Source organism: Pinus tabuliformis, chromosome 3_1 (genome assembly GCF_031772625.1).
Source record: "Pinus tabuliformis cultivar Carrire ecotype Pingquan chromosome 3_1, CPIR1, whole genome shotgun sequence".
NCBI lineage: Eukaryota > Viridiplantae > Streptophyta > Pinopsida > Pinales > Pinaceae > Pinus > Pinus tabuliformis.
This window is the reverse complement of record NC_142301.1, coordinates 317,998,981-318,015,963: the sequence shown is the minus strand read 5'-3', so window position 1 is coordinate 318,015,963 and position 16,983 is coordinate 317,998,981. Positions and strand designations below refer to the sequence as shown.

The window sequence follows — 16,983 nt, the reverse complement described above, 5'->3', positions numbered from 1 at the left end:
ATAGACCCTCATAGAACACCCAGTTTTGCGACACAAATATAATCTAGTAGATCAAGCAATTTGTAATAACCTAACCAAATAGTTAGGATTATTTCCAAATCACTTTTACATAGACTCGACCTACCACACTAGGACTCCCTAAGATTCTAATGACAAAATCCATTCCAGCTTTGGGGTTAGGCTGAAGGAAAACTCTGCCGATCATGTATCGGTGAGACAAAAAACCTTCCGGAATGTAGATTATCACTAGAAAATTAGGTTTGCCTAGGCAATTTACATACATGACTCAGATCTGCTAAGATTATTTACAATTTACACATGCAGACTGGGTTTACAACGTAATATGGTTGGGGCTGAAGATGATAGTCAAATGGCACGGACATATTGATCAAGCGCTATCCCTTTTGCAAAAAAGGGGGTGTACTGCTATGGGTAGTTGACACGTAGTGGTCAACAAGATTATTATATTGTTTTTCATCCATCTCGATGCATTTGGAGTGGAAAAAGTGGAGGAATCAGCTCACGGGACCATTTTTACTGATGGACCCAGTTTGGAAAAAAGGGGTTTGAAACCTTCTGGAAGCGTTTTGAGGCATCAAACGACATTTTTTGGGGGTAAAATTTTGCCACTTTAGGGCAACACCATTTCATGCTATTTTACACACAAAGATCTTTCCAACGGCGCAAGAAGCGCATCAATCGGAGTCGGTATGCAAAAGTTATGCCACTCAGAAGTTGACCTTCCTATTTTCACACATATAGTTCGAGAGGATGTCACGTCAGCCCCCGTTATTCATGGAAAAGGGGCTAACCACTTGTTTTTGATGTAAAAGACTCTATAAGAGTCTATTTTGTAACCCTAGTTAACAGTTGATGTAGTCAAACTTAACCACTAGTACGCTATTGGGTTATGTTATAACTGGGCCACTAGGAGGAAGAGGCATTCCATTCTTTCAAGAGAATTTTGTTCCATAGCTAAGCAAAGATAGCTAGGAGAGATAGGAGGTAGAACACACAGAGAAGATTTGTGCACTGTAGCAGCCCACGGGCCACAGACATTACTTCTTTGTACCTGCAGCCATATTTCCAAACAAAGAAAGAGAACGAAGCGACCTCACCTTCCAGTTGGGTTTTCTCCTGAAAGGGTTTCCCAAAGAGCATATCTTGTGTCTTATGTTTGTGTGTGAGCTTATTTTGTCGTTCTCTACTTTTCTGCATAATTTCCATTCACATATACACTAATTATAGTTAAAACTACAAATCTTAAAGTTTGATAAAACTGTAATAATGTAGAATCTCAAATTTTTACTATAATATTATCAGATCTGTTGTGACGAATTGTCCAGTGAAATATGCAAGACAGTTTACAGATCAACAAGTAAGCAAACCACTCTTAGACTATAAAGTCTTATTGAAGCAACTTGAATCAAGATTTCCAACACATAAACTAGCCAAATATGAAGATGGGAATGCCGCACATAAAGATGAAGCTTCACTTATCACATAGCCAATCAATAGATTTCTTTTGCAAGCCAAAATCAAGAGAACGAGAGTTGCTTCTAACCATCAACAACCATTACAAGAGGATGGGCTCATCTTATATAGATTTAAAGCCCAACCCTCCTCAAATTAAATAATAATATTCATAAGTTAGATCTTCGATCTCTCCTGGGAAGGAATAGACAATACTATCCTCCAACTAACTATGACAAGTTAAAAACCCTAAAGGAATAAAATAAGATGACACAATGGATGAATAAGTGTAGATGCCACATGTCATCGTCCAACCAAAAATGCCTTCCTTGATCTTGGTCATTTGACCATGCGATATCAACCATAGCACCACATAGATTAGTCTCCAAAGGAATACCTTTCATGAAACCTCCAAAAATACAATAAATTATGTTGACAAAGGGATTGCTTCACTATCATAGAGATATACCACACCAAGAATAGTAAAATGTCTAGGGTCTGGTATGAGGATGTGCCCACATAACAACCAACGCCTCAACACATGTGCTATAATAATAAAATAGAGGGAGTACTCTATGTGAATGAGGGGTCAAAACCTTAAATACCCTAAAGGATCCCAATAATAGTGTAAATGAAACCAAGTGCTCTCTCCAAGAAGCAACTAACACACTTGAAAGATATGTGTAGTAGTGGCCCATGTAATCGTTGTATCTTCCTCCTTTCATTAAGAAGACCTTAAGCCATGTCGATCTCTGTGAAACAAGGTGGATGTTCCATATCTATGTATATAGGAGTAGCATGCCTCAAATCAAGTGCTCACGAAGGGGAAGCAACCTAGAAGAATGATTATGAATGATATCACATTCTCCCAAAACAAGTATAAGATGATCAAAGCCACATGCCAAGTACCAAGTCTCTCCAAAACCATAGCCATACATGTGGAGCGATCTAGAAAATTGTGCCAATAGAGTTCCCATGCCTCCAAATATGTGTCAAAGATACCAAATAATGGGAGTGATCTACTCCATCAAGCAATCAATCGTTCAAATCATGCTACATCATTTTCAAATTGTCAATATCCACTTAGGGCATTCCATCACCAAGCAAACACATAATCACCCATACACAAATATAGCCTTTGAGAGGCTAGGTCACCATAATAATTTGTATATGACTAAAGCGCTCCACAAGAGTAACCCAATATTATGATAAATAAGCCAATGATGAAGATAACACACATCATCTTACCAAAGTATTGTGAAAATTTCATGCACTTAGGTAATTACTGCAAAACTAAAATTTCACTTTCTTCCTAGAAGGAGTCTTAGAATTTTTAGCCTTTAGAACAGCTGTAAATTAGAGTATAAAAGAGCATTGGAAAGATCACAATAATTCACTTTGAACAACCCCAAACTTCTGACAATTCAAGGAGAAAAGATACCTAATAAAGATATGACTTTCAGCCCCTTCTAGAGCAACTTATCAGCCAATAATCAGATTTGAAAATGCACTCTTATGGTAGTAATTACAACAATATAAAATCAATAAAATTAGCCCCTTGTATTCTTCCTTGGATGTCAAGCCGCTTAACAATTTGTCCTTAGGTCCAATCAATAAGATATAAAGGGATGTAAATAGAAATGAATAAAGAACATATATAGGTGTTGAAAATGACACAAGATGTGGACAGCTGGAAACTTCATATAAGCTCAAGATGAAGTACAAGTGCATACCATATCCTTCTCTCAAGACTAGGAAAAGAACTCTATCCCTAGCTAGGGTAAATTGTCAAACCCTAGCCTAACAAAGAAGATCCAAGTGCAAGAATCACTCCAACACAACCTCCAAGGCATGATGCCTTCCTCTAGGATAAACCTTAGCATTAGAACTTGAAAATACTCCAAGAAACTCCAAGAAGACCAACATTCCTTAGCATGTCAAGAGAGAGAAAATACAAGTACAAATGAACATTTAAGAGACACAGAGAGGAAGTTTGCACTCTCTTTTCTTATTTAAGCCTCATCACAAGAGTTAATATAAGTGAGTGAATGAATATGTTGTGGAAAGACTCTCTCCCTCCTCTATTTCTATGAGAGGTAAGGAAGACCAACAATACAATCAACATACAAGAGGTATTATAGGCCACACAAGTGAGATGTCCACTCTAGAGTACAATTGTCATGCTCCAATTATGATTTCATGCACAATAACGACTCCAAGGCAATGTAGCCACACAAGCCAAGTCCACATTAATCCATCACAAGCCTCCACAAACTCCATCTCTCCTACAAAGCAATGTACTCCACTGGATTAACTACTCCTTGCAAGAACATTGTTGAAGCCCTAAGCATCTCCAAGCCATCTTCAATCCTCTGAATAGGAAACCAAGCTACCACATGCTGACTAGGGCTTGAAGCTATCCTCTATGATGCACAATGCTCCACATCCCTTATGGGGCACTCTACAAACAAGTGGATACACCATGCTGCCTCAATGAAGGGTATCCACCAAATTGCCAAGAGATCTCCAATGCTCAATGGAATAACATCCTAGAATCAACTAAGAACAAGCATCCATTGAGCAAGCTATCTCAACTATGCATCTCCATCATGGACCATCTCTCATGCTACAATCCATATTGGACCATCCAAGGGCTAAACATACACCATGTACCCCAAATCTCATGAAGAACCATCAAACATGGCGTAAATACTTTTGTAATAACTTGAAAATCTAAGGTAATAAGATACGCTGAAAATCCATAATACCTCATGTGTAACCTACCTAGGCAGGTTCATAAGAAAATTATATATAAACACTCATAGTTCATAGACTCTGATAGGGAATTTTCAAACTTAATCAGCAAATAGATCAATTTAGTTAGTAGAAAAATAGGATATTCAATCACTAAAGGTTTCTATGTTGATATCATCCTCAACTTGGGCTTTTTAATGAGGATCTCAAAAATGGCATTTCTCCACTATATTAAGATAAGACTTTGGAACAAAATTAGGCTTGAGCATATCATTTGTGAGTAATTAAAAATATGTGCTTAATTTTATATCTCTCTAAATTACTTTTGTGTTAGTTCTCATGATTACTAGAAGACTATAGTTGTTTGACATAATAAATCTAAAGACGATATCTTGCTTTACATGTCCTCTTGTACAGATTGCCTCTGGGGAAGCTTTTGGGCAAGATCAACCAATTGCATTGCAACTACTTGGGTCGGAGAGGTCATTCTCAGCTCTAGAAGGTAATTCTTCACACAATGTACTATATAATAAAACACTAACCTTTACTCCCCAAAATAAGAAAAAAACCTCTATTATCTGCTTATATACTAGCATTTTGGATATTTATTCATTGTTATTGTTTTAATGAAATTAATAAAAATAAGATTGTGCAAGTGGGGACCTCCAAAACTAACATATTAACAAGCATAGATACCAATATCCAAATATGATTGCATAAGTTGACTATCACATTACAATTGGATTAGTCTCTAGATCAGGAGAAGCTTTGGATTTGCAGTTTAGTAATTATATTAGCTTAAGATTATATAGGTTAGATTGTCCACTCTTTAGGCAACCTTGGACATATTGGATGAGACAATTCATGACTAGTATCAGATACATGTAGGTTGATCTCAAAGGGGTATATTTTGGAATGATGGTAATGTTCACATGTAGTCATTTACAGTGAGGCACCCTTTTTATTGAATTTTTTATATATTTGACTATGTCAATCTAGTCACCCACTTGGGGTGTGTGTCCTTTGTGGGCCCATAACCCCTTGAAAGGATGCCTCCCTTCTTGAAGGAGCACCTTGCTTGAAATGTGTATAAATACACAAATCAAGTTGTCTTTTGTATAATCCCATCATATTGATAGAGATTGATTCTTTAGCCTCTAGGTACCATTATCTGTTACTCTTGTTCATGGTTTCATCTTCTCTTCTCTTTATGATATGTTTATGGTTGACACTAATTTTGGGTTTGGTTGTGGTTCCATTTTATCCTTCTCTCTCTTCTAATTACAACAAGGTATTAGTGTTATAAAAAATGCAATAAAATCATTAAAAAAATGCTTGATCAAGATTCAAGATATCTACCCTTGGTTGATTTTATCACCAGTAAAAATCAACGATTTTTATTAGGGCAAAAAAATCAAGAAAATCACGATAAAATCTTGAGATGTGTAAAAAAATCATTAGGTCGTGGGGAAAGACGCTTTAGGACATCATTTTTGGGGATCTTTTTAATTCGATTGATGTTTGTCGATTTTTACTGATATTTTCTTGATTTTTACGATTTCTTGCTTTTCTAGACCCTTGTTGCTTTTTTGCTAACACAATGTCATCAACAGTACTTGATATCATAGCGGATGTGAACTTCCTCACCTTATTCAACATTTTTATGTTCCCGTAGTAAGATTAAGGGGGGTGTTGGAATGATGTAACATGTTGTCATCTATGGCTAAGCATTTTGTTTATTGTTTTTTATATATTTGACTACGTCATCCTAGTCAACCTCCAAGGGTGTGTGCACTTGTTATGTGGGCCCACAATCCCCTCTTGAAGGTATGCCTTACTTGCGTTGTGTATAAAATTTATATACACAACTCAAGCTCTCATTTGTATCATCTCATGATATTGATTCATAGTGATTGATCTTTAGCCTACGGGCACCATATCTTGTGTCTCTCTTGTTCATGGGTTCATTTTTTCTTCTCTTTATGATGTGATTATGGTTCATGCTGATTTAGAATTTGATGGTGGTTATATTTGATCCTTCTCTCTCGTGTGATTCAAATAGTATATGCTTATGAAATGTGCAACCTTAACATAAATTACAAAGAATTTATTTCACCATACAAGGTTCATAATATTATGGCATTGTTACCACTCAAACTAGCAGGGGTCCCAGGAGGGGGTCCTATAGGGCAACTACTAGATCAAGGGCAACAATGGAGCGATAGCCCATTGTCACCTAAACTAAAGCTCCCTGCTCTTTACAGACTTTCATCGATAGGAGGAGACTTGGTATGAAGGGAATCACCTAGATAAATGGGTCAATAAAGGGAAAAGAGTGATTCTTAAAGAGGCCTATTCACAAGAGAGGCTCAATATATGGCTTGCTTGCTCCAGAGGCAAGATGAAAGGCTCTCTAAGAAGGGCCAAGAGGGTCTTAGGGGGAATGGGACCTCTCAAGGAGGGACCTAGTCCAAAAAACCTCGTGAAGACTTGGTTTCCAAATGGTCTTTGTGATATTATCTTCAAAAAGTTACGGACCACACGGAAACAAGTGGACCCAAAATTAGATCAAGTAAGAGGAATTGGTCACTCAAGGAGAGGCTTGACCTAATTGTGGAAGAGAAGAGGATCAATGGACAAATCTTCTTGTAATAGAATGCAATGATCCAAATGAGGTTACTAGCCAAGGGAAACCTATGGCAGGAAATGTTCCTCGAGCTAGGGCTTGCAATATCTTGAGATCTCACCGTCGGATTTGCTTCAAATTTGGAGGGCCTCTAGAGCAAACACCAGTGTAGTTGTGGACCGAAAATCGAAGTGTTTGGATGGCTAGATTGTGAGATAATTGATGACCTAGGTGACCTATGTAGGCTAGACCTAGAAAGAAAGAGAGAAAGGTGAGGAAAATATGATTTAGGGTGATCACCTATGTAGGACCAGTGCCTAATCCTTTGGGAGAAATGGAGTCAAGATGATTCCAATGTTTGGGATGGTTTCACTTCATCAAGGAGGTCTTTAGAACAAAATCTCATGGCAATTAGGGCATGGGACAATTGCTTCAAGGTCTTTATACTTCGATGTGTAATATGTGATGACTTGTTAAGATAAATTTCAATGAAATAACTCTAGGAACATTCACTTATTCAAGCATGGCCCATAACATGATGCAACGCTAATAAAAGACAAATTTATACTTTTTCATCCAAGAAAAGCAGCAAAATTTTGGCCTGGTATAGCGAAAATCAAAATTCCAGCATCATTTATGTGACATAGAAAAGAATGACAAAACAACATTACGAGAGCACTTACATGTGAGAACAAGTATATCCAATCATCATCATATGCCAATATAGAAGCTCCAAGACAAAAATGAAGATATCCAAACATCAAAATTCATCCATCCATCCAATTTCGTCCTCCAAAGAGAATAGCGAAAATCTCACAAGAGAATATGATCAATCCAAGTGATGATGAGAGAATGAATCAACTCATCATCTATTTATACAATGTCTAATGAATTCGATTTAGCTTATTTTGGCCTAATTTAGCCCCTAGAATAAAATAATGTGCAAAATAACAAGTACTTTTGGTGACAAGCCCACCAAATAGCTCAATAATACATGAATAAGCCTCTCAAGAGGGTCAAATGATCAACTGAGTGAGTCGTTGGGCCTTTGAGGAGGCCTAATGAAGTCCAAAGGGTGCCATGATGTAGAAATGGACTCCCAACATAGTGGACAAGGGGTTGGCCCCTTGTTTTCCAAACAAAAACTTATGGTGCTCCCAAGTGGGTGTAGAGGGCATGAGGTCATCCTCATGGGTCTCTAAATGGGTTGGAAGTGCCTGTAGACCATCTGTAAAGGTTGGAATGATGACATAAGCCCTGCCTCTGCAGTGTGGAACAATCCTCTGGGCCTTGGAACATTTTCCAAGTGTATGGTGCATCTATGGAGCCGACTGGGCATGGTGAACTAGGTGCATCATCCTCGTCCAAAAGGTGGAATAGGATCAATCAACGAATGTTGTTGGGGATCCATGAAGTAATCTCGACTATGATGGAGGCCCATAGCTCTCAACTCCCACCCTACAAGTGCCAATGTGGCCCTCTAGAGGGCCAGGACCTCATATAGGGAGACCAAGCCCCAAATGGAAATCCACCTGCAATCCTGCATAAGATCCAATGCATCTCATTGCCCTCCAATACAACAAATCATTAGAATAGTCAAGTAAAATAGCTTACAAGTCATGGAACCAGTGGGGCATTTTGTGGTGGCATGCGCTTCCATAGTGGGCTTTGGTATGTATAAGTGTCTCCAAGCTCAATAGGGGGTTAGTCAAGGACCCTATTAGGTGGTTTCAACCTCTAAAGGAGGTGACATGTCCAAGGTGCATCCTTTAAGTGGCAAGTGGTAAATGATATAATAATGGAATGGAGTGGGGATCAAGGGAAACATCCAGTCCACATGTCAAGGTGCCAGGGTAGCTATAATAGTGGAAGCCCATAACTAGGTATATAAGTGCAGGAGGGAGCAGATCGTGGTACATGAGTTAACCCGGCCTCTGTTTTTCCACCCTTCTTCATATGCCTTTTGCCTTTTATTGATTTTTCTTCATAACTGCTCGGGGCTCAAGGGAATGAGAGCATGATGTGTAAAGTATAGCAATAGACACCCCTTTTAAGGTGGGGCAGTTCATCGTCCACCATGGGTTGGGACAATCATGGGCTCTTGAATGATAGAGGAGGCTCAACTAGGACCTATAGGAACTGGGGTGATGGCCATGGAAGGGGGTATAACTCATGTATTGGCTTTTTCCCACGTGCTAAATGTGTTTGTCTCAGCCATCCTTTGCTTTTTGTGTTACAATTTCTTGTTGAGTGTGGCCAATTATGCTTTTTCTTTTCTTTTTAACTGCATCAACTTCTAGGGCATTGTTCTAGACCCAACTCAAGGTGTGGACAAGGGGAGAGGGAGGCTAATCCCATGTGAACCCAGTGTGGACCCGATGGGAAAATAGATGAATGAGGGTAAAATGAGTGGAAGGGGAGTGATGTAGGTGGTATTGGGAAGCGGGACCATGCAACCAAAATCGGGATTTCCTGTGTAGTGCCAACCCAAAAGCCAAATGGTCAGTAAAGGAGACCCCACGAGACTAGAATACAAGGGTAACCACGAAATCGAGCAATGGAGACAAGAATATAAGCCTAACTCACTCTTTCCGCTGAATCCTCCCACCAATCTATGTCCAAAAGTGCCCATGACAAGTAAGGAAAATTACTCAACTATACCAATGAAAAGCCATACCTTTGGGGTCGGAAGGCCCACCTTCAAACATACATTCATGACAAGTGGTTGAGGGACCACATGACCGGCTCAGGTGGCAGAGAAAATGGCACATCGAGCTATCTGGTGGCTACAAGGGGCTGCTGGCTACCGACTAAGGACCATCTAGGAGAAAAAATTTCTTCCATACACACTACCCACAAGTGGTGGGTAACAGGCACAACTAATAAACTTAACAAATCAATCAAAATCCACACAAAAACAACATGATTGTTTGGGAAACAAACAAAGTCAATCTTATAAATAGAGAAATTTGTACAAGTTATGAACAACATGAAGCATCCAAGTATCAACACTCCATATACAATGTCATGATCAATATTAAGAAAGAAATTTGTACAAGATATGAACAACATGAAGCATCCGAGTATCAACACTCCATATACAATGTCATCAACAATATTAATAGCCTAACTAAGGGAAGACAAAGCACTTCGTCTCTCGTTTCTTCATATTCCATGCAAGACAATAACATGTGGAAATGGGGGAAGAAGAAGAGACAAGGTCATTGAAAGATGATTTGGTTGGAATCCATATGACCTATTGAGTTCTCCAATTGTGCTAGTGTGTTATGCGATGATTTTCTATGATGCCTCCTATGGAATGGAAGTAGTGCATAAGGTTGCACAACAAAGTGATAGTGATTCCATCATGTGTGATTGAGTTGTAGCATCATACTCTGCACTTGGCTTTTGGCATGTCTTGTGACAAAATGTTGCTTGCTACTTTGAAACTATGCAAGGAATATTCATTGTGATGTGTGAATTGAACCAAATGCTTCTCTGCAATTTTGTGCTAGCATCAATGACAAGTTCTTCAAAAAGTGGCATGGGAATTTTAGTAGCCTAAGTATATGGAGGCATGTAAAAGAACCACAGGAATTTCCAAACCTGTGAATACGCTTATAGGGATAGCCGGAAACAAAAAGCAGGTCAAAGAGGAGATAATTAAACAAATTAAGAGATAAGATAACATAAGATAATTTTATTAACTCCCAATGAATGACCACAAAAGTAGGTCAATAGGATTGCTAAGTGCAATAGTGTCGATACAAAATGGGAGCATGGAAGGCACTCATGGCCCCTATCAAAGTAAGAAAAAAATCTAATCTCTAAGAACTAAGATATAAGATCTAAAAACAAAGATGAAAAGAAAAATCTATCGAGGGCCAAAAATAGATACAATTGTGTGCATATTGTTGAGGACTTGTTAACGCCTGTATTAGTAGTCTTGGCGAGGTCCACTAAAGGTGCTAAGTGGTAATAACACAGGAGATTACCCACTGTCAGCTCAGCACAATGCCATGGGGTCTATCCCAATACCTAGATTGTTTCACCAATAACTTAGTATACCAATGCATAGAAACCCTAGATTATGATGAAGGCTAGGAGTTAATTAAACAGAAGCGTTGAATCTGATATATAAATGAGTAACACAGAAAATATAAACCAACACTCGCAAAAGAGTGAAATAGCTCAAATAGATACTGTCTTTAATGTCACAAGTTGATCTAAGGCCGATATATAAATGAGTAATGCAGAAAATATAAACCAACACTTGCGAAAGAGTGAAATACCTCAAATAGATATGACCTTTAGTGTCACAAGTTGAGGTAAGGGTTCATACACCAAGTGGGATGGTTTCTCCTTGATTTCCTCGAGTGTATGACCTAAAAGAGGACAATTCTGTTGCTGTCCTGCACTTCCAACACATGTAAATGATAAAAATATGCAGAAAACATAAGTTTGGAGTGCCTTTCAAGCAACCTGGGAGTGTGGAAACACACCATGATCAAGTATCCACAGATGTCGACACTAGGGCTATGAAACATGAATGAACTAACAGCGTAGCAACAGAACAGTGCAATAAAATACAAAGGTACGACAATCTGAAATAATAGTTGTATAAATTGGAGGACTAATCCCCCTAGAGTCAAGCCTGAATTTTCTCCCAATCAAAATATAACACTTTCCATCTCTTTGAGAAGCTGAAAATACTTCTAAATAATATGAATTTGCAATTAAAACCAACCAGAAGTAAAGCTAGGGTTTGTATGGTTAGATCTCACCTTGTTTTCTTCAAACCCTAGGCTAGGGCTTCACAAATCCTTGTAGAAGATGGCTGTAATTTTATTCCAGATTTTTGAAGACCTTGAAAAACCCTCAACACATGATGTTAGAGAAAACATAATCTACAAATAAGAGGGCTGATTTGTCTTAGGCTGCTGAATGTAGCTAGAGAGGCACAAAACCCAAGATGTCCACCTTGGATGAGACAATTTTTAGCATTTTTTATCTTTTAGATTTTTTCGTATTTCGTGTTTTTCTATTGTAATGGATTTTCATTATTATAAATAAATATAAAAGATATGAACTTGAATTTCGTAAAAAAGGCAGTTGTTTTTGGATTAGGTCTTAAGTGCCTTATATCTACTAGGGCAATTGGGGTCAAGCTGAATGCCCCTCTTGATTTGGTTATTCAATGCTTGCATGTTAGGGCAAGGAGGTAGAACCCTAGAAATTAAATTACCTCCTTGTCTAATCAAGACAAGTTATGAAACCAAGCCCTACTAGAAGGGATCGCTCCAAGGGGAAAGCCTTCAACCTTAAGATCAACTATACATGAAATAAAATCAAAACCCTTGTTGAGGAAACTCAACACCATGGCCCAACAAGGAGAATTAATGCTTAACTCACACCAACAAAGAAGTGAGAGATTTATCCTAAATTTCTCCCTACAAGTGGCAAAGTTTCCCTTCCAATGGATTGATTCTGATGGCCTTGTGGTATTCTTGAAATAACATAATGTTGTCTTAAGTCATTACAAAGATTTGATTTTGCATTGCTTAAAACCCTCTAAAAGAGCTGATGTTCCCTTGGGAGAGGCTCAATTTGCACTAGTAGTCCAACGTTCCCGTCCAAAATAGGTTAGATTGGTTTGGAATAAAGTTTAGGAAGGAAAGAAAGGCTCAACATCTACATTAAGATGCTCAATGTTGATTTGGGAACCCTCCTTTGACCCCAACAACTATCTAAAAGGTGGATGGCTCCTTCATTTGGTTCAAAATTAGCTCACTTTCATGATAAAAGGCTTGAATTGCTTGCTTTTACTCTGATCTTGGTCCATAGGAGTGTTCTTCGCTTGATGTGACCCTGCGTTGCTCATAAGATATACCATGTTGTTGCTTTTAACCCTCATGAAAACCCCACTTTCATGATGAAATAATGCTTGAAAAAGCAACTTGGAGAGGGTGTTTTGGGTGCTTTCACATATGACTTGACTTTCCCTGGAGAGTGCAATAAACCTCTTTTGTTGCCTTAGAGAATGTGAAACATTGCCTTGTGGAGTAGGAAATCATCGTGAATTGTGAGATTGCCACGAAGAATGATGGCCATGGCCAAATAGGGGTGCATACATAAGAGAAATGGTCCATGCGAAGAATAAAAGATAGGTGAACTAAGATAATGATGAGATGATTCTTTCCACCCTTATATAGTGCGATCACCTTTACGGACTAATACAAAAAGAGTTCCTTTCACCCATGTGTCCTAATAGATCCAACTCCATGATGTCCAAATACCAAGGACAGAACTATGTTGCAGGAAATGCCCCCCAAGGTGGCGTACTCGCACTTGAAATTCCCCGAAATGTCGAAACATCACCAAAATGTGACCGAAATGCGACTGAAATGTCTGGGTGGTGTTTCGACCAAATCTGCCCCATTTCCGCTCAATTCTAGCTTGTTTTCGTGACTTGTTTACTTCTGCGGCCTCACTCAAGCACCCAAGAAGGTTGTGGGGCCCTTCTATGGCCAAAATAGATTTAATATAACACTAAATTTTATCTCCAATCACTCCATAAAATAATTTATCTCTAATCAATCCATTCTCTAGTTCTGCTGAAAAACAACTTGTTCTATTTTTGTTAATGAAGATGAGAATTAGGATTATAAGATATGTAATTGTATTTGTCATTAGCTCATGTTATATTTGATTTCCAACACATATAACCACGTATAAATGTTGATTTTGGATGTAAATCCTCGTGTATAAAATTTAAATGTTGATTTTCAAAACTTGGATGTACAACCTCATTTATAAAGGATAATTTTGGATTGTGAATCATGTAATCATCTATAAGAGTTAACATAAACTAGGTTTTCCTTCTAAAATGTCATTTATGTGTCTCATTCTTTTTTTTCTTGCAAGATGCGTTATTAACTTATTTGTAAAAAAAATTACACACACACACATATATATATGACGTTTCGCCCGACGTTTCCATTTTTTGGGGGATGCATATCTAGTCATACTCATTTCGGAAACTTCTAGATGTTTAAGTGTTTCGTGTAACTTAGGGACATAAGCATGTCCATCAAGGAAGGGAGTTACCACCCACTAGGGGGAAATTAGCAAAGCCATAAAACCAAGCACAATGAAGATGAAACTAAGAAGATTGGTCATGATTGTCCACCCAGGGAAACCAGGATACACTTTTACACTCCATTCCATATGGCCTACAGGGCCATATATTGCACACATTTGGGCTTACAAATGGCATGGTCCTTTGTTGAAAATTTTGGGGTACCCCCACTCAAAGAGGGGTAGCATCTAGCTCCAACTAAAGGACATGTGTTATTCCTGGGAGCGCTTGAGAACCCCAATATTTCCATTTAACCTATGCCCTGCGTCAATATCACAAAGCAAACATTAAATACTAGATAGAGACACACGTGTCTTATCCCTTCATGACACAACTAGTAAATCATGCATAAAGGAAACAACCTTTCATCTAGAAAATAAAGGAAAATACAACACTCAATAAAACGAAATCACACAAAGAAAGATAGAAGAAACTTATTATAGTACAATGATGCCCCTTAGTCATCAAGTATTACCTTTGAAGTTGTTGACACCTAATCTTTAGGGATTAAGAAAATATTGTAAATATGAGAATAAAGAAGACGAAGAGACACTGGAATATGAATTCCAAGGGTCTCCCTCTCCTTCTATATATTAAATATTTTTCTTAATGGAAATCAATTCGTGGAGTTACCAATGCCCAACCTAACATGGTATTAGAGCATAGGTCCACAAGTCTTATTTTAGCCTTGTAACTCCTGCTATTTTTTTGCTCCCACTTAGAGTTGTCCTTGCTCTGTCCTCTGTCCCTCTGCGAAACTTAGAGCGTTGAATGTATATGTGTTGAAGCACAGTGCGTTGAGTCACCATTTGAAGATTTGATGGTTGGCCACTCCAAAAACGCACGTTCAAACATAAAGCATAAATAAGGACTTAAGGGTTTGATGTCTATTTATGTATAGAAATATCTGCACAACTGAGGAGTGAAGGCTTTGATGTGTATTGGTGGATAGAAATATCTGCACAATCGAGTATAGAAAGCTTTGCATAGCATCGAAATCAACATGTATCGACGTGTATCGGTCCCTCTATGTTCAAGGTTAGTTTCTCTGTGCATTGAAATCCTAGTGTTGTTCCAATATATTGAAGGTCAGTCCCTGTGATTCGTGTGCTGGTTGGGGAGCATGAACCCAACATGAATTTGGTAGCTGAGCATTGGAGTAGTGGTGTTGTGGTGTTGAAGAGCGAATGTTGTGAACTATTAAGCGTTGTGTACTGTGGTGAAGGTTGTATCTTTGGTTAAAACTCTGGTATGTGTTGGTTATTATATGTTGATATAATGCTTTGCTTTGGAATTTGCTTATATATTATATGCCATGAACGGTGAACTTCATGTGTGATGGTATACGTTGGATGGTTCATGTATGATGGTATGCGTTGGTGCATGTGTTGGTCCATATTTGAAGTATATGTTGGTTCATAGTCATATTTGAGGTATAAGTTGGTTCATAGGCATGTGTTGGTGGTATATATTATACGCGTTGGTTCAAATGTGTTTGTATATGTGAGTTGGTCTATATTGAGAGCCTACATCATTGTTTGCATCATTATTTGATGATTTTTTTTAAGACAAAGTTGTATGCTAGTCTGCTATTTGCAAGAGACATATATTAAATTTTTGACTATTCACAACACAGTTCAAGTTTTCATTTAATAATGCATTCACTCATCTCCATAGTTGGAGCAGTTCTCACTGGCAAAGAGAACTATCGCGAATGGTCTAGAAAGATAAAGCATACCCTCATTTTCAATGAATTATGGAAAGGAGTATGTGAAGGAGAAGCTGGGAATCCACCTGAAAGGCCCACATCAAACAAACAACTCGTCATATGGGAGAACAAGAAAAGCAAGGCCTATGCCTTGATTGTTGCATTAATAAATGAAGAGGTGAGTCGTCACACTGCACCATTTACAAACATATTTAGTGCTTTAAAGAAGCTAAAAGACTTATATAACTCACACTTTGAGCTTGAAGTAGTCCAACTTATGATCAAACTCTTTAATCTTGAATTGAAAGATGATGATCCCCTTTCCCTAGCCTCTGAAATCAGAGCTATTATGCATGACGTAGAAGCCACTGGTGTTAAAATGGATGTTCCCCTCACAACTTTTGTACACATATTCTCACTACCTTGAATCATTACAAGCTAGTGGCAAACTTAAAGAAATTATCTTTGACTCTCTTGTGGAGAAGTTTGCAGAAAGAGAGAAAGCTTTTGGAAAGAGGAAGACAATTGCTCAGTCTTCTGAAGAAGTTGTGTGCCTTGCACAGAAAGAGAAGAATCAGGCACAAGATTCTTCTAGAGGAAGAGGTGGTAGAAGAGGATGTGGAAAGAAGAATAACAGAGGCAGGGAGGAAAACATTGTCAAAGAGGAAGACTTGATCTTCATTGCATAAGCTATAATAGAAATGGACATGATGCTTCCACATGCAAGCTCTCTTGGGACAAAATCAGACAAGAAAGGAATGAAGAGAATGTCAAATCACCAGATCCAGGAAAAGGTAAAGCACCTGAATCCGCTCATTATATTGTGGTGCATTGCAATATTGGAGTAACTACAGACTTGTTTGATGTTTCTCTTGCTTCCTGGAAAGATGCTTGGACCTTTTGGAAAGACTTCGTTGAAGAATTCAGTGACAATGTAGATGGAGCAGTCTACTTTGCAAACAAATCAAAACTCAAGCCATTCGGACTTGGCACCATCAGCCTCAAATTGTCTAGTCTCCTTGACTTTTTTCTACATGATGTTCTCTACCTCCTAGAGTTGCGGAGAAACTTGTTGTGCTTGGTTCACATCCGCCAACAAGGGCACACCATTCACATGTTTGATGGCAAGGTTGAGGTGAGAAAAACATCTGACAACTCACTTGTTATGACTGGGATAGAAGAAGAAAGACTCTTAACGTTGCAAGGAACCTTTGCTCATGCACAAAACTTTGCATACAGTTCTCAGTATGTTGAAGGTACACTACTATCCAGTGTCTTATGGCA

General features: G+C 38.3%; 1 protein-coding gene across 1 annotated transcript in view; it reads left to right on the top strand.

Moving 5' to 3' along the window:
• Positions 1-16,983, top strand: part of LOC149187051 (lactate/malate dehydrogenase family protein) — a 220,881-nt gene that overhangs the window by 61,562 nt on the left and 142,336 nt on the right. The window contains exon 4 of the mRNA XM_089411274.1: positions 4,645-4,729. Coding sequence (XP_089267400.1) covers positions 4,645-4,729 — 85 coding nt within the window. The remainder of the gene's footprint in view (positions 1-4,644; positions 4,730-16,983) is intronic.